The 24,371-nt window shown below is 40.0% G+C and overlaps 1 protein-coding gene across 1 annotated transcript; it reads left to right on the top strand.

Moving 5' to 3' along the window:
* The first annotated feature begins 19,322 nt into the window (after positions 1 to 19,322).
* Positions 19,323 to 23,558, top strand: LOC139348089 (leucine-rich repeat-containing protein 15). Its single transcript, XM_070988037.1, has 7 exons — positions 19,323 to 19,449; positions 20,748 to 20,936; positions 21,079 to 21,263; positions 21,348 to 21,604; positions 22,723 to 22,843; positions 23,082 to 23,217; positions 23,368 to 23,558. The coding sequence occupies exons 2-7, from the start codon at positions 20,753 to 20,755 to the stop codon at positions 23,556 to 23,558; spliced, it is 1,074 nt and encodes a 357-aa protein (XP_070844138.1). The 5' UTR covers positions 19,323 to 19,449; positions 20,748 to 20,752.
* Positions 23,559 to 24,371: the final 813 nt, after the last annotated feature.

Raw genomic sequence — 24,371 nt, forward strand, 5'->3', positions numbered from 1 at the left:
TGTAATTAAAGTATACAGTCATTATGGGGAATCAGAGATGAGTACTTCTGTTTTGTAACGCTAAAAGAAGTGGGAGTGAGTGAGAAGGAAACCCCTGAGGTCTAGTATGTAAACACATTAACCGTTCATTTACCTAAACACCAGATTTGCTGTGGCTTTATCCTCTTATCTCCAATCCCATCACTAATGATTAGTGCCATACAGGCTCCTGAGGGAATTAAGGCAAGGCCACCATGTTACAGTAATATGCCCATAAATAATGTGGCAATGTGTGGATAAACAGAAGAAGGATAAAGACAGACATAGGCAGACCATATACATATAATCTATTTTTAATGATCAGACTTATTCAAACTTCCATTTTAAATGTATAAAAAACCATAAGAAAATTACCCTTTAAGCTTTCTATGCATGTAGATTATAATGATTTTTGTCAAAGCAAACTTTTGTGGAGTTGATATTGGTGAGGCTGGGGCATTTTATGAGCAAGCCTTCTGTGACATTATTCGCTGCATAGGTTGGGATCATCACTCCTCATCCCCCAACTTATTCTGTTTAATAAGTTCAGCAGTCAAATACACAAATTTAAAGCATTTATAGATGAAAAGCCAAGTCCACAATCATGGTCAATGACGAATAATAATGTTTGATAGGCATACAATGTCACACTCATGAGCTCCTTACCTGCTGCCACTCTCCCTCTGTCTGTTCACCTGCTCAGTCTGCACTCTTCACCCTTCACCATGCCCACTGGTTCAATCACCTGACACACACCTGGGGTTCATCACCAATCAGCATCACACCTAGCAGCTCCTCTACACTCACTTAGTGCCAGATTGTTCTTCACCTTCGTGCAAGACTCTCCAGGATTATTATTCAGATTGATCTCCCAGTTTCACAGAGACTTGCATGTTGGGTCTTAAACCAGTGTGTTACATACTCCCCAATGTCCAGACCAAACCTAACCAGGCTACCTAACCAGAAAGTTAATTTCAGAGAGTGTTTTCCTGCATTCTAGTGAATTTATGGAGTAATTTTGTCACCAAAATGTGGAACTCAGAGGATAGGGGATGGGGGCATTGAAAAATGGGACTCAGCTGAATCTGGATGACTGTCGAGGAGCTACATCTACAAACAGTAAGACTGTATGAAAAGTAAATGGAGAAAAACAGATTTTGTACAGGAAACAACCAAACTACATTTTATTAAACTAGCAAACAAGCATAGAAATAGAAGAAAGGGGAAAGGTTTTTTTTCTATTTTGTTTGGATTTGTCTTATTTTCCTTATTCATTATATGAGAGGTGCTTTCACATATATTCACTGATAAAGACAATTAACAAGGTTTTAACCGATGGTTCTGTCTACATCAATTTATCATAGATGTGAAACTGAAGACTGAGAGCATCTGACTGAGATTACAGCATACATGGGAACATGTACAGTATAAGTCTATATTTCTTTCTTTCTCACTGATGGCCTGACTGAGTCACTGCTGTACAGTGCTGCTGTTGCACTGTACTGTCAGTGTCCTCTTCAGAGCCACTTAAATAAAATAAGTAATTGAACACACTAAGTACATACAAGTCGCCATAGAGGATACAGACAGATATAAACATCATCAAAGTAGATTAAACAAAATATAAATAATATGGGGATTAATATTTCATATATGTATCCTTATATATGATATTTGACCATAAGAAAAATCATATTTTTAGCATATGTTTAAATCATCCACGTAAAACAAAATATCAGAAATGTCAAAAGTCGGGATGTCATTTACCTTGAGTGATATCCAAATTGTTTATATTGAACCAAATTCTTTTGAACACAGGACATGAGAAAATCATGTGCTCTAATGTTTCATGTTTTTTGAGTGGTCCAAACTAGCAGTTGTTGTTATAATTGGGAAAACAAATTAGCTCTTGTAGCACTTATATCACTGATACCCTTTAAACTACTGGACCAGTTCTAGGTTCTGAAGGAGTGTGGAAACAACACAAAATTTAGACTTGAGACCATGTACTTTAAATACAAAAGCCGGCACTTTACTAAATTTGACACATATTTAAGACAAAAATAATAATTACCTGTATCAGCTGTTTAAAAATCTCTGCAGATAAAAATAAAAATAGAGAAATAAAAAATAAAATTTCACTCTTTTACCCTTTTTTAGGCTCTTTCTTTTAGTATTAGACACTTTTTGTTATTTTAGACCAGTCTAAGAGTAGATATCTTGTTTTAGGTTACAGGTTTGTTCCTACTTTGAGTTCAGTTATATTCTTGAGTTAACTCTTTTCCTCCTTCACAGGTAAGAAAATAAATTCACAATTCCCAGATGAAAATGAACTGCAACACAATCATATCTTATCCATAACAGTGATGATTATGAACAAACTTAATATGAACATGTAACACTTCAATTTCAGTTCAAGCTCAGTTCCAATTATATTGTCCATTCCAGTTCAGTTTAGAGCTGTTTACTCCGACTCCGTTCAGTTTGAATAAAGGGAAGAACAAGAAGATCCGACACTCCTGCCGCTCAGGCTTTTTTTCCCTCTTTTTTTTCCCTGACGCGTGATAAATAACGGGAAAAGTAAGCGCTTCAGCTTTTTTCTTTTTTTCATTCTGTTTCCTTTCCTCTTCCTCTTTTTTTAAAGCTTTATTTACCCTTAGCAATTTACAGTATACACAGCACTGTTTCCGCCAGGGGATTAGAGAAATAGGCGCAGTAACAAAACCAAAGTCCACAGACTAAATACAAGAAATAAAAGCAAAAACAAACAAACAAAAAAACCTATATGTAGGTTACACAATCATCACTCTTTGTAATATTTGTCAAAAACAGAGTTGGTTTTGTGAGCCTCCTTACTTTTAAGTCCATTAACAGTCATGCAGTATTGTTTAAGTTAATGTGGAAAGTGTTCAAAGCAGGGTTTGGAGTCTTTTTCTCTCTCCAGTTTTCCTGTTAATGTAATTTTGAATGTCCCTCCAGAATATTCTAGAATACACACAGTGATAGAACAGATGGCAAATAGTTTCTTCCTCTGTTCCACAGAAAACACAAAAATATTCAATATTCAACTTTTTTTTTTGCTGGATAAATTTTATGCATTATTTTATAAGAGACCTCTTTAAATTTGTTATTCAAGCAAAATTTATCCCCAGCGAGCCATATTTTCCTCCAATCAATGTTCCCATACGAGGTCCAAAAGGATTTTGCTGAGGGCACAGTTACAGTCAGCATGAGGCTCCTGATGAATTTATTCGACCATTTATTCTTAGTAATGTCATTAGCAATGAGAAACAAACCACTACTGAGTGAATCTGTCACAGACACATCAATTGTTGATCCTCTAAACAGCTGCAGTACACTCCTCGGTATGGCATCAAAGACCACTGCATATTCCTTTGGGCTAATTGGCAACCTGAATTTATCCAGGAATTCACCATACATCAGTAACTGTCCCTCAAGTTGTGAACAATACCAAAAACAATACCACTCTCAACCCATTTTTTATAGTACAATGATTTAGTTTTATATTGAATATTCTTGTTATTCTAGATGTAATATCTAGTTGGCGAGAAAATATGTGTGTAAACCATTTTTCAGGTCAGCAGTGCTTGTTTATGAAAATTTGCTAATTTAACAGGTAATTTTTCAATCTCATAGTCACACTTTAACAAAAATTTTAGACCACCAGTTGAGTTAAAGATATGTTTAGGGAAAGTATTCCATATATTGTCTTTTTTCTTTGATCAAATTAGTTAATCATTTAACTTTGAAAGTATTATTTAGTGTTTCAAATCTTAGTACCTCAAAGCCACCATCCCTTCTCACATTACATGAAATATCTCTCCATAAGTAATGAGATCTGTTCCAAATAAAATTGAATAAAGTTTTATCTAAGTATTTGTATATTGCAGCAGGCATTCCAAGTGATAAGGACACATATTCGGCTCGAGATATCCCCTCCGCTTTAGAGAGTAAAACTCTACCATTCAATGAGAGATCTCTCATCAGCCACATGTTGAACTTTTTTGTTATTTGATCCACTATAGGGTCAAAGTTTAAGTTACTGCGAAGTTTTTCATTTTTATCAATGACAACACCCAAATATGTAACCGTATTCTTCACAGGGATACCATTCACTTCAGAATGATCACATTCCTTCAGTGGTAATAACACAGATTAGTTAAAATTCATTTTCAAACCTGACACAGCAGAGAACTCCTCAAAACAACTAACAGCTTTGATCACCTCAGACCTATTAAATAAAAAAAAAAAACAACAACTGTGGTATCATTGGCCAGTTGGGCTAATTTAAATTCTCTATCTAAGGCTGTTTTACCTTGATACAAACCTTTTTTAATATGGCCAGCCATGATTTGAGTTGCAAGGAGGAACAGGAAAGGACTCAGGGGACATCCTTGTCTTATTCCCCTGCAGATGTTAAATCTAGGAGTTGCACTGTGGGCTAGCTTAACAGAGCTGTTACATCCACGATATAGAGTTTTACCCACCTTCAGAAAATGACTTCCAAAACCAAAACACTTCATAGTTTTAAACATAAATTGGTGACTTATCGTGTCAAATTCTTTGTAAAAATCGACAAAATAAAACCAATAAAACCAATCATATCTAATATTAATCTTACATTATTAGATATATTTCTTCCAGGCATAAAACAAGATTGTTCTTTGTCAATAATATCATCCAGTCCAGACTTTAATCTTTTAGCAAATACCATGGCAAACATCTTTGCATCATTATTCAACAGACTAATTGGTCTCCAGTTCTCAATGCTCAATTTATCTTTTTTTGGTTAAGGAATCAATTTAAGAAGACCTTGACAAAGAGTTGGCAGAAGTTCTTCTTTTTCTATGGCTTCTTCAAAAGCAGTGTTACGACTACAGTCGTAATTTCTGTTAGTTCTTGTGTGTTTCCTTGTCTGTGTTATATAATTTTCTTTATACAGATCGGAGTGTGTCATGGCGGAGACGTGATTGGTCAGTGGTTTCCGGTCTTGGCTGGCGGATTGGCTGTTTTCAGAGGTGCCAGCTATAAAAAGATCCAAGATGGCGGCCGGCGGTGGGACAATAGCAGGCATTCAGCATCTCCCTCTTCTCCCAACCGGCCACACGTTTCCTAGTAGGGGTGGGCTGCCAGTTTTGTTAACTTATTGTTTTCTCCTGTGTTGTGTAGTTAGGGAGGTAAGTTTCATGTCTTTTGGTTCTTTTATTTTGGTAGGTAAGTTATTCTCCTCAAGTAGAATTGTTTTGTTTGCTGTTTTGGCCTTGGTCCATCCTGAAGCCATTATTGTCTGGAACCTTCTGTTCATTCATTTTCTGTTGTAAATAAATATTATAATCACTGGTGAAACTTGCGCTGGATCTGTGGCTACTTGGGACTTGGGGAAGATGGGGGGCTCTTTTCCTGTTGTGCCTGTGCATCCCTAGGCCAGGCGTAACAAGCAGCAACTACAAATGGGGCTGATATCTCACTAAACTCTTTATAAAATTGTATTAACCCGTCATTACTGGGAGATTTGTTATCTTTGAGAGAGTCAATACATTTTTGTACCTCTGTTAAGCTAACCCTCATGTCACACACAGTTTTAAAGCCATCATCAATACCTTTAATGTCCTTTTAAATATCTCGAAGAAATAAATCAATGTTACCTTTATTTATTATTATTATTATTATTATTTATTATTGTCCGCAGCATATCATTTCTGGTAGAAATCAGCTACATAGTGGGAAATATATTTTCCATCTTCACATACCTGGTTATTAATTTACATTTAGTTTACAGAGAGAAGATAACTCAAAGTTCCTTTTTTCCAGCTGATAAAAACCAAAGCAAAACAATAAAACACCAAAAAACCTGAAAAAAGTATTTGGTGCCCTTTTCCCCTTTGTCTAGCCACTTCCTTCGAGACCTGACAAAAGCTCCTCTGGCCTTTTCCTCATACATTTTGTCAAATTCAAGTTATAAAGCCGACAGTGCTTTTAGTTCTCCAGACAGACTTAATTTCTCTGATAGTCTTATTATTTTTAGAACAATCTGATGTTCTCTTTCTCTACTTGATTTGGCAATTTTTTTTCCCTCAGATGCAATAGCTATCTTTATAATGTCATATTTCATTAATTCCCAATATTTCCCAAAACTGTTTAGTGAATTTGCTAGCCTCCAGTATTTTTCAATTATTTTTTGGGCTTCATTTTTAAATTGCTTATTTTATAATAATGTTCTGTTTAATTTCCAGTAATCTCTATTAGAGCTGTATCCAATTGTTGCCATATTGACCTTAATTGTAATGGCCTGATGATTTGTACAGACTGTAGGTTCTATTAGCACAGACTCCATCTCATCATCTATGTCTGAGGAAACCAACCAGAAATCTATACGAGATTGTTGAGATCTGTCCTTATTACTCCAGGCATATATTTTCTGGTTTGGATTTTTGTGCCTCCAGATGTCAATAAGGCCCATTAGAAGTGGAATTTAAATAATTGATGTCAGCTGGACTGCCCCAGCTTTACCAGAGGACATCACTGGAGACACTAAACTAAAAATCCATCTTCTACCTGTTTCCCCAGGAATTCAAGCGAGTCAGTGACACTTTTTAAGGTGTCAGTATTGTCTTTAACTGTTGTTTCCACTGACTGGAGCCGTTTGAGAGATTCTTCTTGCATTTTCTCAATTCTTTCCATGACTGTCAGCAGAAGTGAATTAGTCACCGGCTGCTTGTCCCACTCCCCAGTCACTGCTCAGTCTCTTTGGAGAGGACTCTGAAGATTGCTCTTGACTGAGTAAATCATTCATGGCTCCGAGCTGGCTCTCCAAAGCTTTACATGCATATGTGTGCATATCCATGTCCATAAAGTAGTCCAACACACTCACAGAGAAGTCCGACCTCGTGGTCAATCAGCCGACTGTGACTGACTGACGGTGACGGTAAAAAGGTGAGGAAGCCAGCCCTCCAAATTACTCCTTGCATTTGTTAGCCATTTGTTTGCGTGTATTAAACCATTAGGTGAGTTTAGCCATTCATAAATGTTCAAAGACTGTTCAACAAACTTAATTTCTGCTGGTCATGTCGCAGAGCTGTACATTACTGTCTCACCTGCAAAACGCCATCCACCCATTCATCAAAATTCTCCAACCAATTCAACAAGAACAAAAAACTGACTTGCACGACAGGTCATAAATGGAATAAATTATCCTATCTACGTGTAATAAAACTGCGAATCTGCAAGTTTTTGCATCCTAACATTACTGCTGAGTCACTAATCCAAGAAAAACGTGGTTACAGAGCAGCATTTTCAATCTTAAAAACACTGTCCTTTAAACAGAATAAAACATTTTAAATGCAGTGAAACTCTTTCACTAACACAACATGTATTCATTTGGTCTCCTTAATAAGCAAAAAACAAAAAAACATTTACTGCTAAACAGAGTTAACAATCTCCTAACATTAGCTCTTTGCTAGCATCCACACGCATACATGTTACAGAAAAAGTTTACCTCAAAACTCACCAAAAACCGTTGTGGTTAACTTTAATACAATCCTCATGCGTAGCACCTCGTTTGTATTCTTTATCAGGTCTTCAGTCAACTCTTTCCAAGGTATTTTGTCTTTTCTGTGCTTTTCTCATCTCTCTCTGGTCTCCTCTCTGCGGTGCTGTGCCCCGCACATTTTTGATTAAAGGCAAGAGGCAGTGAATCTCTTAAAGGAGAAGGAACATTACAATTTTTAACAGCCACACTTTTAATCGTTTCCACTAAAGGAGCTTTCTGACCATTTTTAACTGACTTTCAATGGATCAAATGAACATATTTCAAACAAATTAACTTATTTATGCATTTTAATCAAGTTTTAACTCTTGCTGAATACAATGTAACGATTTGAACTCATTCAGCATTTTTATGTATTTCAGTTAACTATTTATTTATTTGTTTATTTGTTTGTTTACTTAGTTATTTATGTCACATTTTGGTGTGGGTTACACTCTACATTAACATATATTTTCTGGAGATAGAGCAATGTTTCCAACAAGAAATGAACACTTCTATTTTGCAAGGCAATCACCAAGTATTTTGTAATTTAGTTTATAGGAGCATGAGCTTCCTTTTTCCGGAAATGATGTCCATCCATCCATTATCTATACCGCCTATCCCTTTCGGGGTTGCGGGGGGCTGGAGCCTATCCCAGCTACAATGGGCGAGAGGCAGGGTACACCCTGAACCGGTTGCCAGCCGATTGCAGGGCCACATGTAATGACAAACAAACATTCACACTCACACTCACACCTACGGACAATTTAGAGTCATCAATTAACCTAATGAGCATGTTTTTGGTCTGTGGGAGGAAGCCGGAGTACCCGGAGAGAACCCACGCATGCACGGGAAGAACATGCAAACTTCACACAGAAAGGCCCCGCCTGACCCGGGGATCGAACTGGCAACCTTCTTGCTGTGAGGCACGCGCACTACCTGCTGCGCCACCGTGCAGCCCCGGAAATGATGTTAATGAGAAAATTAAAATGAGCCAAAATGGGCCTAAAGGTTCTGTAGTTTGGTGATAATTCTCTGTGGATTGTCACTGTTGGCAACCTTTCACTGTATCCATAGAAATCTGATCCATTGCTCAAATAAATATTGATTAGTGCAGCTTTACACATCTGTAAGTCATCACAGTCTGGACGAAGCAGTCAGGAGGAATTCAGGACAGAAACTCGTTCTGGTAGTTATTTTTTTTTGGTGCTGTGCAGTACGAGCTAACCTCTGTCATACATCACACATGCTCTGAATATGCCAAGTAAATGGGACAATCGGAGGCAGCTATGCAAATAGAATGGAATCATATCACATTACCCTCTGAGGACAGAGGAGCTGCCCTAGGTAAACTGTCAATTTGTTCCCTTGGCAACACACATCTGTGCCATTTCGGATGCTGTCAGCCTGCACACAAAGAAGGAAAGACAGATAAGCCAGTGTGTGCTGCACAGAGCCACAGATAATTTCATTTTTGAATTAATAAAACTAAATTATTCCACAAAGGTCAGTGCAGGTCTCATTATGCAGCACAATAGTCACTTTAATCAAACATCAAAGGAAAGCTGCATTACCACCACTGCGAGTTTGCATTTGACTGTGTTTGTGCTGTATCAAAATATTCAGGTTAAGGTCTGTGAATATATTCAGAGAGAGAGGGGAAAAGAAAAGAGTCTGGTTTTGACAAGGCTAATTGATTTTAAAGTCCCTTTGAAGTCAGGAGTGTGTGAAGCATAAAATAGCTCAGTGATTTCTTTTTCAGCACTCAGACACACTCAGAGACACACACACACACACACACACACACACACACACACACACACACACACACACACACACACACACACACACACACACACACACACACACACACAGTACACACTCCACCCCAGACTCAGTCCAGTTCACCCCATGTTCTTTTCTTCAGTTTGCTCTTCACTCTCTGATAAAAATAATGAAAATTTGCAAAAGGAAAACCTTTCACATCTTCTTGTCAAGCTCATGGAGATTTCCCACTCAGCAGAGGAAAGCCTTCCATCCGTAAATGGATGATAACTGGATTAATACTCTTTGGATTGTACTGTGTGTGTATTTATCACTGGTGATGAACTGACCATCCTTCAGGAAGAGAAATGTAACCAAAAAGTTCTTCAAACAAAAGCACAGGTGGCACTAATAACATCAACAATGGCTCCATTCTGTCCCAGCAAGCTACAGCAGAGTGACAGTGAGTCAGCATGCACAACACCAGGACCCTGAAACTAAACATGTCAAGTCGTCATTCATAGTCAATATTTAAGAATGCAGAGATTCGTGAGTCAAAGGTCAAATGACACATGCAGGTCAGACTAGTGATGGGGAATACACCCAGCCATCAAAACAGTACAAAGAGAACAAAGCCCTTTAACATCAAGACTTGTCCCTTAGCACCACCAGCAGGTCAGTGTTTTCATTTATTCAGAGAAATATCTCAACATCTCGGCTACCTGATGGATCATTTTTATAGATGTCCGTGGTCTCTCGATAATGTCACATTGGTGAATCCCTCATCTTCTCCTCTAGTAGCACCATGAGCTTGGTATGCATGGCTTTTATTGAAATATTTCTGCAACTTTTGGATGTTGTGATGATGTGATTTGGTGCCGACAGTCATGGTGCCCAGGAACAACTGGAAAGCCTCTCCTTGCAATGACTCTCCAGACCACCAACAATGCCACCCTGCTGTAGGCAGGTTAAAAAGGCAAAACAGCAGAAAACTCAACAGCAAATGTGTGCAGAATGAGAAAAGATGATCTTTTACATTTGTTTGACAGTGAGATGAGTCAGGAGGCAGAGGGAGGCCGCCTCAGTGTTTATGGATATGTGTATGTGGCTGCCAGAGACAACATGGTGAGAGGTGCTGCAAGCAAACAGCTCAGACAGGATGCAAAAAGGCCTTCCCTGGTTTTAATCACACATGCAGGTACAAGGCATTGTGTACAACACACACACACACACACACACACACACACACACACACACACACACACACACACACACACACACACACACACACACACACACACACACACACCATCATACACACAGGCTCACCTCACTCCCACACACTTGCACTCACAGCAGATGGCACAGTCAGCCTGCTTGTCACTTGTGCCTTTTGAAGGCTTCACATCTGAGGTGTCAGCATGGTGGATTGCGCCGAATAATTTCACAAGAATGATTCATACTATAATGAGGTGTTTTATGGACACTTTTGTTACATAAGATGCAGAAGCGCCTTTAGTGTGACCTGATTTTCATGTTTTTGATGCAGTGGATCTGAGCTAGCAGCTGGGTAAGCAAGAAGCAGGCACATGGCAGCGCTCTAACTTCGTCATATGATGGAGATCAGGGAGTAATAAGAATATGATGCTTAACTTAATACTCCTTTTTACTTTTCTCCCTGTTGACAGAGGTCAAATATCAGCTGGAGCAAGATATCAAAGTTTTGCATTCAGTTGCTCTGCTGGGATTACGGTTAGAGCCATACAGGGCTACATGCAAGGCTAGTTCAGTTAATTTCTTCATCACATTTTCCATATTTAGACACTGGAAAGAGCTGGGAAAGTGCTCCCATACCAATACTAAGACCGACACTTCTCGTGTATAGGGACGTATCTACCACTGAGGACACTTAGCTCTTAGTGCATTGAGTCCTTCCACATTTCTTTGCAACTTCTTAGTTTCAGACTAGTGATTTACTTAAAGCAGCTTCACGGTTAAAACTTAAGAAATAAACTTAATTTAGAAATGTCTAAGCTAGTAAAGAATTTAATAATGTTTTAATCAGTAGCAATCAACCATGTAAACAGGAAGTGACTGTAGCATCACAAGCAAACATAAGGCATCGTCCATTCATTATGTCCACTAATCTATTAGGTGGTTGGGGCTGGGGGGGGAGGTCAGATCCCATCTGACCTGGGTCAGCAGTCATAGCTTGTGGGCTTATTTGTTCACAAAGTTGAACAAATGTTTAATTTTTACACATTTCCAAGGGACACATTGCCCATTTTCTTGGTACACCCCTTGAACTACACAAAGGGGCCTGACTCTGCATCAACATATCCTCTCTAACACGCTAACGTCTTGTGAGCATAGCAAGCCCGGAGTACCTTACTGTATATTGCATCCTTGAACTGACTTAAGGACTCCAGGATAGTCCCAGGACCCGTCTTGGACCCTCTGAATATTGTACAAAAACCCATGTTAACACTGAGAAGTACTGCACACCATCTGCCAGTAGGTGAGGCTAGAGCGCCATGCAGGAGGCAGTGTCTCCCATCGCCATGGTGATGGTGTGCGTTCATTCCCGTCTAGCAGTGCCCCTGCAGACTCAGTGTTCCCATAGTAAATCTAAGAGGAGACCGAGCACGGGGTCTAATGTGTGATGAGCCATTAGCCTGCAGGGAACAATCGAAGTCCTTTAAATAGACAATGGTTGATTTGACTTGGCTGCTTGAGCTGGTGCATGGGGGGAATAGGTGCTTGGGCTGGTCTCGCTTGCCTGAGCATCATTACGGTCAACATCTGTCTGATAGAAACCTGCCCAGAAGGCCTGTTGTTAGCACCCAAAGTATCTCATCACAGAACAGCATGCTCTGAAACCTCAAAGGCTTTCAGTCTTAGCTGCACTTGTAAGACCTAACGCTGTTTCCTGTGTTAGAAATGAAGCAGTAACATCCATGCTGTCATCCTTCACAATGAACAGTTATCTTGCACAATGAGGAAACTGACTTTAAACCTCAGCAAATCAATATTAATAATTAGAAATAATAGATCAAATGACAAATGATGGAGAGACAAACCCTCTGTCACTTATTCAAATTTGGATTTAACAGTGAATCATCAATGGGCGGCCCTCGCCTAAATGAAAGCTGTGAATTCACTCTTAAATCAGCATTAATTTTTTTTTTTCGCCACTTGGGGGCAGTGGAAACAAGCTGTAAGCACAGGTAAGTTGATCATGGCAAATTTGTCTGCAAATGCTATTTGAGCTATATGAGGCAAAATTAGCACTCAGGAGCTACTGGTCAACAGTCTAATGTAAGTGACTCCTGTCTGCTGTTTGTTGCTGGGCAGGTAGGATTTAGTGTTTTTTAATGCTTTTTTGCTTAAATGTGTGCTTGCTATGACTGGAGAATATGCTAATAAGACGATTCACATTATCATAGCAGCTTTAAATTAAGTATAATTAACATTAACTCTTCCTTTCTCCTCACTTGCTCTACAAAGAATCATATGACAACATGTCAGTGACTCTCTTATTCTGTCTGTATCTTGTGTATTACTACTTCTGCATACACTTGTGTGTGTTTGCCATGTTTTAGCTGCGCTGCAGAGAGAAATCTGAGCCTTCAAGTGCTGACCAGTCCTGATGTGATTTGTCTCTCTCAGCACCAGTGATGACCTTACCACAGCCTCCCAAAAACCGGACACAATCTTTGGTCTGCTACCACTTTGAACAGAAAAACACCCCATAGATCCCGTGTTAAAAAGAGACAGATCAGAACATTTGTTATCTGTGCTAACTGCAATGTGAGACACAACAGAAATTTTCCTTCCTGGTGCTGTCCTCTTTGTTGTACCACACTGGTCTTCCCATGTCATCTGATATTCACTGCAGTGGGAGGGCGACAGAATGAGAGGTCATTGAACTGCACAAACAAAGTGCACCACTTAAGCTTGCTCGCGGTTTAAGAATAAAAGCATTTTTTATCATCCTATTGGGTTAAATCCTCATAAACTCAGTTCAGACATTTTACTCTTTGACCTCAGAACTCATTTGAAGCCTGTAACTAATAATATGTTATCCCCAGAATGTCCCCTTTGGGTGCTCTCCTGCCATCCCTGAGCAATTAAAGTCTATGGAACATTTCCAGAATGCATATTGATGACACTGCAGATTCCTCATCAGCTAATTTCTAACACTGGAAGAGTGTCATTCATGTTCACTGATACTGGCTGGCTTGTCATAAACCTGAGCACTACCTTCTGAATTCATAAACGGTCCCCCTTTGATGTTGAGGAGCGCAATCCACCGCACCAGCAGGCAATTACTTACTGTCGCCATTTGCAGTCTATTGACTCTGTGTAAACTCAAGTCTTTTCATCAATAAGCACTTGGTGCACCCATCGCTCTTACAGCAGCCGTTTATTGACAGTTGAGCTTTTGGGAGACACTGCAAATGACGGGCTCCTCCATAAAAACGCCATCTGATCACTATTAGCTTTGATCTGATGGCACTGGGCCATTGTTAACAAACGCTTCGATTGGAAGCTTGCCATACAAAATGAATAGCCATCTGCTGTGAGTAGAGTGGCTGTAAACAGCTTCAGATGGCTGTGTGGAGAGAGACAGAGGCATTTATCAGCCCGTCATCATCAGACCTGTTTGCTCTTTCTGCTCCTCTCTCTCTCTGCTTCTCTCTATTAATTGCCTCACTCCAGCTATCACTCTCCTCCTTCCTCTCCTCTGCTTGTCTCTCCTCTCTTTCAGGAGTTTTCTTACTTTATTTTGGTTCCATCCAAGGATTTAGTGAGGGATTAAACCAACAGCATACATTTTAGCCACGTTCTTTTCCATCTGTCTAGGTTGACAAATGTTCATAATGATCTAATTTTATAGTATACATCGAGCTAAGCAGAGCCAGAATTCTGTCATTCAATAAGACTTAAAGGATAAGGGTGGCGTTATTCTATATTTCCCTTCCTCAGCAAATCCCATGAAAAGACCAAAACCAACTGTGCATTAGTTTGTCTCTTAATGCTATTCGACTTACACAGCCTGTCTTTGGCATTTAGCTCCGCGTCCATTGGTTTATAATGAAGACTATCTTTTAAAATGTTTAGAAGACAAAAACAAATGACTTCCCTGTGACTTTTCCCCTAACGCCACCATGTGTTGACATTCCTGTTCTCCACAGGATTAAAATTTGGATGATTCCTTCACTTTTCATTTTGTGCTATTGTTGGGTCATAATATCCATTTGCCCTACACGCTGATGTTTCCATCACAACTATTAGTTGTCTTTTGTGCAAATAAGTAAACGTTATGCAGATGGTGGCCAAGCTCAACCTCAAAATGCTGCTGGCATGGCTTTTTCAAACCTTCATTGTTTTGTTCATTTCGGTTTGGCATTTTGGCTCGCGGAAAGCAAACCAAGGAGAAAATTCAAGTTTAGCCACTCAGAGCAATCTTAAAAATGCACTCAGTCTTGTTGGACAACCATAAGCCTTCCCACAGTCGTCACAGTGGGAAAAGCACAGGCGTAAATAAAACGAATGATGGCTGCTTCACTTTCAGGGTCCTGGTATTATTCATGCTGGCTCACTGTCACATTGTCAAGGCTTACTGAGACACTTGAATAGAATGGAGTCGTTAGTGTTCTTAGTAACACCTGTGCTTTTCCTACTGCGACACGTCAAAGCGTCTGCTGTGAGAAAGACCTGTGGAGCTCCAGTGGCACCGGGGAATAAGCTATAGCCCGTCAGGCTGTGGATACACAGGCAATATGTGTTAGAAGGATGAATTCAGAATTGTTTTTGTCTTTTCGTTTGATTTGCTGACAATAAGAATAATACAGAATATCACCAGACTTCTCCTTTAATGATTTTCAAAAGACGAGAGATTAGATTTTTATTGACTGATATTGGCCTTTTACCAGTCAGCTTTAATTCACTTCTCTCATTGTCCCTGTCCCTGCTTTGCCTTACAGCTGCCTTTTGCCACTCTGTTGCACACTCACAGACACACACACGCACACACAAACACACACATGCACGCATGCACTGCTGCTTTCTCCCTTCTCACCTCTCCATTTCTCTTCTATCTGTTCTTGGTCTCCCTCCCTATCTTTATGAGGGCTGGCTAATGACACTCTTCCAGATGGCTGGCCTACTGTGCATATATGTAGGTGTGTGTGTGTGTGTGTGTGTGTGTGCTGGGCAGGTTTGAAAAGGATCTTTCATCTTCCTCTGACAAAAGAATGCGTCCAGTCAGCACAGCTGTCTATCTGCCGCCTCTTTTCTAGCGCATGTCTCGATTAATCCCAGCGTTGTGCTGCACGGCTCAGTCTTGGTGGGCGCTCTCCTCCACCTCTCCTTTTATTCTTGCTTTTTCGACCTATCTTTTGCACTGTTTCTCCCTCTCTGTTTCTTCTCACGCGGCCTCATTGTCTCTGTGTTCCTCCTTTCACTCTGATCTTCTCTTTCTCCTCCCGCTCCTCTGGCTTGCTCTCTTGCCTCTAAATCTCCACCCTTCTGCTCCGTCATTGTTTCTTCACTGTTTCTCTTCCCATTTCCTTCTGTTTCTGTCCTTCTTTCTCCCTCTCTGTGTCTGTGTCTCTCTGTGCCTCTTCCCCTCCCCTCTCCTCTCCATCCTTGGAGTCCTCAGTCTTTTCTTTGCTGTGTAACAGAGAGTGACATGTTTGGCAGTTCCTCTCCTCTCTCCTCTCATAAGGAATTACTGTCCTGACCCACTTCCACATGCAACTGCTGCCACATCTACATGGCTATGGAACAATTTGTGTCACTGACTGCCACAGAGGAGGATGTGCAAACTACCACACCAACCTCCCTGCATGTACATAATGTAGCATCTGACATTAAGACGTTTGTCTAGCTGTTTAAAATGAGTTCCAATGACTGCTTTGTTTCAACATGTGGAAAACTTTGACCCATAAAAATTCAACTTTTTCTGGGAGCACCTGAAACTGTTGTACTTTTGCTCTGCCCATCAAATTTAATATAACCAAGGAGGTCATTTCTGCTTCCAGGCCAGAGCCTCTGTTGCAGTAACTAAATGTTCTTAATGGTCTTAACTTTATTTGCAGGATGCAGACATGTGTACCTGTATGCCAAACAGGGATTAAAACCAAATTTTCCTGTAATGTTAAAGGGATGCTTAAGTGCTATAGATCCCATTGTGAAACAACAGTTCACTCTTCAGCTTTAAGCGACTTTAAGTTCGTTGTTTCGTTATGTTGGAGTACAGATGATCATTTAATGCCATTATGCAGTACCTCTCATGGAAGAAATGGCAAAATAACAGAAATAGGTGACAGAAAGCTGAGTACCTGGCAGGCCAAAGAGAACAGATACTTTAAAATGCATGGCAGAACAAACTCTCGCTGCAGGACAGCCTCTGTTCGCTGTGGACTCATCTTGGTGTCTCTCTGAACCCGAGTGTCAAGACTTTCACTGAGTGGGCCCCTGACAGCAATCTGTCTATCGATGGTTTTGGTGCTTGATTCCAAACTCAGGGAAGGGATGTAAGCCTTGATATAAAGCAGTACTGCCAGGGAAAGACTATCTTTAGTGTTAAACTTTATCATTCTCACTCTGTCCAATTCATTAGTGAACATCAACATTGTATTATCACTTAAATACAAATCCAAAGTTCAATGTCGCACAAAACTATTTCTGTTTCATTTGGTGTGTCCAGCTTTATTAAGGTGACCAAGACTTGTTACCAGGCTGGTGATTGGCTGCAGCTGTGGTGGCTGATTGGCACTGGGAGCAGGTGTAGGTGAACTGAGTTTGGCGAGAAACACCCAGTCCAGACACAGGCACACACTGTCATGAAAGAGAGGGGTGAGGGAAACACAGGGAAACAGAGGAGGAAGGAGGCTTTCTGACAATGAGTTGTCAGAGCAGCAGCAATGTTGAGTTGTTTCCAGAAACAAAGAGTAATTCATACATATCATTACTCTCAAGGTCACAGAATGGCCGTCTTTGTTATTGAAAAACCTGATTTAAATCTTGAAAACTTAATTACTGAATATTCGCATATGATTTGTGATCCTTGGCAGCATTACATCTTTAACTGTGATGAAAACCAGAAAGGACCCTGGTGGCTACAGTTATTAAAATATTTCAATTACCTTCCTCATTACTCATACACTACTTTATTATTTTGTGATCTCGTAACTCATTTACATAGTGATGAATTGAACTTTTCAATTAGATTTTGTCTTGAAAACAAAGCTCAGCTCAAAATATTGCATGTGACCCCATGCTTAAACGCTTAAATGAATTTCTTCTTACCCTGATATGGATCACTGACTTTCCTATGATTATCCGGATGTGGATGATGCTAGTATGGAAATACTGCCTTCTATGACCCTGCCTGTATGGGGACTTCAATCAGTCAATTCACATGTACAGCCCCCTCCCTGATTCTGCCTTCCAACATTAATCTTAACATAAGGCTTTGCTGAAAGTTAGATGAGAAGATTGATACCAGTCTTTGGCCTGTATGGTAAATAGAAAGCTATAGCCAGCAGCCAGCACTTCCTGTATTCCCTGATGGTTGGACGGCAAGACTACACAACTTGGTTTTTGCATAGTATAAACAATTGCGATATAGTTTGTAAATTAATAAATCTTAGAGGTGATGATTGGTGGATTTTGTAATCTTTAGACAGAGCCAGGCTAACTCTTTCCCCCTGTTCCAGCTGTTGTTTTAAATCACCAGAGAGGAACATTTAGAATGATCTATTGACAGAATATGGCAGAAATGGAATATAATATTTAAAAGTATGTTAACATTGGTACATAATCACCTGAAAACCCTGAGCAGGTCCTCTTCCAAACCCATCCAGACAAACCGAACACTGGCTCTAAAGATCACCCATCATGTTTTTATCATTGAGGCAAGGTGTATTCAGTTGGTTACAATCTGCACCCCCACTGCTAGATACCATTAAATCCTACACACTAGACCAGTGTTTCCCAACCATGCTGTGTGCCATGCTGTGTGCCGTGAGAAATCATCAGGTGTGCTGTGGAAGATTATCCAATTTCACCTGATTGGTGCTCTAAGGCTTAGAGCACCAATCAGGTGAAATCTTCCTGTGTGTCTTTCTTCAATTCCTGCAAGAATATCAGCTTCAACTAAACAGGCCCAGGTTTCACACTGAGTAAGTAAATTTAGGCTAGATTTTCATTATATTTCAATAATTATACTTTTTGTGACATTTTTGTTTGGTGGTGTGCCTTGTGATTTTTCTAATGTAAAATGTGTGCCGTGGCTCAAAGAGGTTTTTGCACTAGAGCGTTAAGCTAAGATAACCTGCAGGCTAAAGCTTCATATTTACTGACAGACATGAGAGAGGTATCAATCTTCTCATCTAAGTTTTGGAAAGACAGTGACGAAGAGTTGATCAAAATGTTGAAATATTCATTTAAAATTTACATCTTGCTAGAAACCCTTCTGCCCCAAACTTCTTTCTGATGAGGACAGAATCAAAGCACCCACCAACCCACACTCACACAGTGCAAACATACTACACACACACACACACACACACACACACACACACACACACACACACACACACACACACACACACACACACACACACACACACACAGTCGGTAGACCTGGCAGTATAACATGGATTGATGCCATAATCTGTGGACGCCACATTTCTCTGGGGTCTGTGACATTGCAGAACTTGTGGTTCTGGGAGTTTCACACCCAGCTTTCACTGTCTGCTGAGGCTGGTGCTGTGTTCCCACTCTGCTAGACTGGTAAGTGTTTTATACCTGCTTTTATGTCAGGTTAGAGAGAACGCTTTATACGCTGCATTATTTCATCAACCTGCTTCAGAACACAGGGAGAACTGAGTATTGTGCAGTGCTTCCTCTGATATTTAAATGAATTTTAAGTGTAATTTGTGTATCTACAAAATGAGTTTTTACAGCTCAGTGGAAGATAGGCCACAGACACCAGGGCTACTTCTCTGTGCAACTGGTAATTACAGACCAGTTTGAGAGGTGAAAACAAAGTGACCAGACATCTGGAGAATCTGGTCTTGTTTCCAAAGTGATAGCAGTGTGGTCAGGTAAGGAGGAAAACTCTATCACTTTGGTTTTTTATTTGGATCAGCTTTCAAGTTGAGTGGGAGAAATCAAATGCACCTCAGCCTGTTCAAACGGTAATCAGGCATTAGTGTGTTTACTGATGAAAAGCTGCTCTTTGTTTCAAAGTGTCACTGCAGTGTGTGTGGGCACTCGGTTTGTTGCTCTGCTTTCCTTTTGATGTTTCAAAGGATTGTCTTGGTGTGCTCGGTGGGCTTCAAAATAGGATTAGCTGCAGATAATTTTCAAATTTTCCACATCCTTTTGTGTAGTCAAAGTATTTTGGCAAATAATTTAAGAAACACTGCTTGTTTGTATTTTTAGTTCTACTTGAGTAGTTATCCAGACCTTTACTTAGCCCGATTTTATTTGGAGAGGAAAGATAACAGAGAGAAGATGAGATAAGATTGAACTTTATTGATCCCATGCTGGTGAAATTAAGTTGTTACAGACAGCAGTGATAGCAAGAATAAAGAATAAAGAAGGAGACAGAGAGAAACAAATGCACAATTTAAATGAATACAAATTAAAAAATAACTGTATATAAATATGTATATATGTGTGTGATATTCTGTTAATCACTTGCTGTATTGCCTTAGTGATGCAAAGTCACTTTGTATATTTACTTAAATACTGTATTTATGTACATTTTTGAGGTTTCTCTGTAAAAGTACATTGAAACTGATCACGTCTTCATGCTGACCACTAAGTAATACCACCCTAATGCAATTTCATTGTTAATTATGAGGGACACAATCCACAGTCCCTTTTGATAAAAAAACAAAACAAAACAAAACAAAAAAACTTATTCCATAGTTGATCTGAAGCTAATGTGAGGCTTAAGCAGTCCAAGCTGGACAAGCTCAAGTTACAGTCCCACATTCCCTTTTGAGATGGTACTAAAAAGACTAGCTCCCATTTTCTTATGAAAAGAAATTGCAAGGCACCGCTGTAATTGACAAGCTGATCCTGTGATATTACCATAATAATGGAATTTCAAGGTTGGTCCTCGGTATTCAGCTATAAATAATTAATCAGTCTTGACAAAGGCATCTTTATTCCATACACATGACTCTTTGGTACACACAGACACATAAATATTAAAAACAATGTTACTGAAGGTATTTCCCAAGGAAAAGGCTGTGACATCTAAAAAATTATCTAACTCAAATTGTCCAATCATAAACTGTCAAGGTTATCCCAAAGCAATCTCTTTCTTTCTCTCTCTCTCTCTTTACACCTCTCACTCCTCACCCATCACTCCTCACCCGTCACTCCTCAGGGGAGATGCAGCACTTAGTGTGGTTGATGCTGGCGATCCTATGGATGTTGCAGGCTGTGGAAGGCTGTCCCAATGTCTGTAAATGCTCCAGGAAGTCCGGTTCAGAAAAGTCAGAGGTCAACTGTCATAAGAGGGGCCTTCGTACCGTTCCCTCCAAACTGCCCCCTGATGCCTGGATCCTCAAACTAGGTGCTTTACTTTGTGGTTATCCAATCATCTCTTGTTGTGACAATCAAGACACAAGATAATGTATCTGGCTATCTGGCATTTACTGTCAGTAAACATACAGTCAGCTTAAGTAACCAAGTTTCTTACTGCTATGTTTGTAAAGGTGAGAACGGCATCACAGATCTGAAGGCTAATGCTCTGAGATCACTTCCAAGGATTGAGAGTATCAACCTAGAACGAAATGCCATCACATCCATTCACCCCCAGGCCTTCTCTGGTGCAAAGCAACTAATGCTCCTCAATCTTTACGGCAACCACATCACCAACCTTCCACCAAGGGGATTCCAGGTAAAGTGTCTGCAGAGGAATTACACTAACAGTAATCACATTGCAATAATATGATCACAAAACTTGTTTCTTTCATGTCTCTAGGATCTCCTGAACCTTCGCTTCCTCATGCTGGGACAGAACCAGATTGGCACCCTCAAATCTGAGATGTTTGCAGGAATGAGGAACTTGTCAGACTTAGACCTTCCTCTCAATGCTCTGACAATGCTCCCGTCTAACGCCTTTAAGCCTCTGATTGCCCTCAAAGTTCTGGACCTTTCACTGAATCGCATCCAGAAGATCTCTCCTAAGGCTTTCACAGGACTCAGACAGCTCATGTTCCTCAACTTAGACAACAACAGGTCCAAACCTATTGCACTTTGTGATACCATAAGTAGATAGATACTCTTTATTTTGTGTGTGGAGTTCAAGGTTGTGGATGGACATGTGATGAATCTTACTTTCATGTCAGTTTGCATCCTGTTGCATATCTTGGTGACATAGGCAGAATCATCCAATATTGATGCTCTTGACTGGGTATAGGGTCCTCTCCAAATTAAATGACAAAATATATTGTTTGTCCATACCCTCTAGAATGACAGATAGAAGCTTGGCAAAATGACTTTGTCTTTGCCTTCCAAAACCATTTATGAATCACTGCTGAAAAGTAAATCTGTTTTATGATGGGACAATGCTATGGGAAAGGTTTGGTTTGATTTAGGCACAAAAACAATGTGGTTAGGTTAAGAGAAAGATCACGGTTTGAGTTAAAACGGTGATCTTCATCATCATGGTGATAATAATAACCACACAGGTTACGGTTCCGGTTCCGGAACGATCATCTTCATGATTTACAAAAACAGCGTTGACTGTTGGCTGGAAACAGGAAACAGAGGTCTCCCGTGATAGTCTGACATTTTGTTTGTTGAGCCATCCGTCCACCCTGGGCTCCCCCTATGCACTATGCTTCTTTGCAACAACGTCCCCTGATTTCCTCCTTTGCTCCTATCATTATTTCTTTAGCCACTAGAGAACTTTGTCAATTAACTGTAAACAAATATATTTTGGGGTACTTGCTGCAATATCTAGTGCTGTCGTTCTTCTTGGGAGGACAGCCTTGTTAGGACAGTGCTCAAAGCAATGACGTGTTCCCACAAGGTGAGAACAAAATAATTCATGTGTCACTTGGTCCATCTCCACCTATGCTTAAACTATACTGAGGGACCAGTAACTACAGAAGCATTGTTACAGAAAAGAGAAAAAGAGAAGTGATAGCTTTCATCATTGACGAGACAACACAATATAAAGCTAAACAGCAGAGAGGAGGTTGTTATAGTTTGTACACTGAGTGTATACCATCATCACTTGATGAGAAAAGAGTGTGTTCATACTGTCCAATAGATATTTACATTCATTTTAGATCCAGTGGTTGTACAGTGTGTTGATGTTAATTAAGGAATTCTGTATCTCTCCAATCTAGTCTAAAGACCATTCCTGCTGGAGCATTTGGGCCACTGCAATCTCTTGAGATGCTGGTTCTAGACAACAACCTTCTGTCCACACTGGGCCCTTCAGCACTGGATGGCCTGAGCAACTTGCAGGTAACGGAGTGTTTTGGATTTTTACACAAACAGAAAATCAGAAAAAAAGGTCAGATAGAATCAGTTGAATGTGAAAACGACAATTAGGTGACCTTACCAGTAAACGTTTTACATTCACTATCCAGCCACCACTTGCACCTGGTTATATATGTTCACTGAGACTGCATTACACACCGTTCCTTACTGCACACTGGTTACCTAAAGGCCACAAAAATAAATGTGCTGAATATTGAACCAGGAACTCTACGTGAGGAACAATGAGCTGGAGCTCCTGCCACCTGATGTGTTCAGGAACATGGCCAAGCTTTCTCAGTTGGCTCTCAGTGGAAACCGCCTGAAGACAGTAGATGGAAACATGTTTGCCCATATGCCTGGTAAGACTGCCACCAGCCTGCCTTTTTACTGTCCCATTTTCACAGGAACAAAGGAGTTACTCATATTAGTAGAGGTAAAAATGACTACATCATTTATTGATGCCACTATGATTCATTTTTAACAATAATTTCTGTTTTCTGACCTCTCAGACCTGAAGAAGCTGTACTTCCATGATAACCCGTGGCAGTGTGACTGTAACATCATCTCTTTGGTGCAGTGGATGGGACAGACCAAGGCCACCCTGTCACCTCGGAATGCCCTGAGGTGCGTGAGTCCTCCGGAGCTCCAAAGCAAGAGCTTCTCCAGCCTCCAAACTGACAAACTGGTCTGCCACACCTAACCTGGAAAACCTGGATTTAGACCATAGTGTGGCCTGGAGATTTTCCTTACATTGTATACTGTGCTAGTCTTTGAGCAATTATACAAGAAACAAGTTCTCTCTCCAAAGCTGCAATGCAGTCAATAAATTTCCCTGTAGGATAGTGTCTTACTCCTCCTCTACTTAACATATTGATATTTTCAGATGAAAATCCTGCATAAAACATCATCTTTTAGAAACTTGGGGTTGACTACCATGCATTTTGGAGCTTAGAACCTAGAGATATATGTGTTATTTCAACATACTGCAGCACAAAACCCTTAGACTGCCGTTAAAGCATGAAATTCTAGTTATGAGGTTTTCAGTGGTCTGAAATTCTGCGTGTCATTCTTGTATTCTCCACCAGCTAAGAACAAGTGCTGTCCCTTATCTCCAAATTCAACACTGAGATTAATAATATAATCTCATATTGCTTGTCATAGAGAGGCTACGCAGGTTTGGAAAGTGACGGATTACATGCAATGGGATTATATTAATCCGATTCCAGGAAATGGTGTTCTTTTATAGTTAATGTAAAAAAGAAAGGCATTTGGATAGTGAGATGATAGACACAGCCAGGATGTGCAGAGCTAAAACTAAAAGTGCTGTAGAAAAATGTAAATTTATTGAAATTGTAATCTCTAAATTAGATTAAAAGGAAGGAAGATGATCTAGACTTATGTTGCCATGCAGCCCAGCAGTGACACACTATGTGACAAAAGTATGTGGCACCTGAACATTACGCTCACATAACAATTCAGATCATTGATGCTGCTATAACAGCCTCCACTCTTC

This window comes from Chaetodon trifascialis, chromosome 19 (assembly GCF_039877785.1).
Source record: "Chaetodon trifascialis isolate fChaTrf1 chromosome 19, fChaTrf1.hap1, whole genome shotgun sequence".
Classification (NCBI taxonomy): Eukaryota; Metazoa; Chordata; class Actinopteri; order Chaetodontiformes; family Chaetodontidae; genus Chaetodon; species Chaetodon trifascialis.

Bases quoted from the DNA above. Each gene is read 5' to 3' on its own strand.
- LOC139348089 (XM_070988037.1), top strand. From the start codon at position 20,753: ATGCAGCACTTAGTGTGGTTGATGCTGGCGATCCTATGGATGTTGCAG. The intron at 22,844-23,081 runs GTAACGGAGTGT...ATATTGAACCAG, and splicing joins ATGGCCTGAGCAACTTGCAG to GAACTCTACGTGAGGAACAA. The intron at 23,218-23,367 runs GTAAGACTGCCA...CTGACCTCTCAG, and splicing joins CATGTTTGCCCATATGCCTG to ACCTGAAGAAGCTGTACTTC.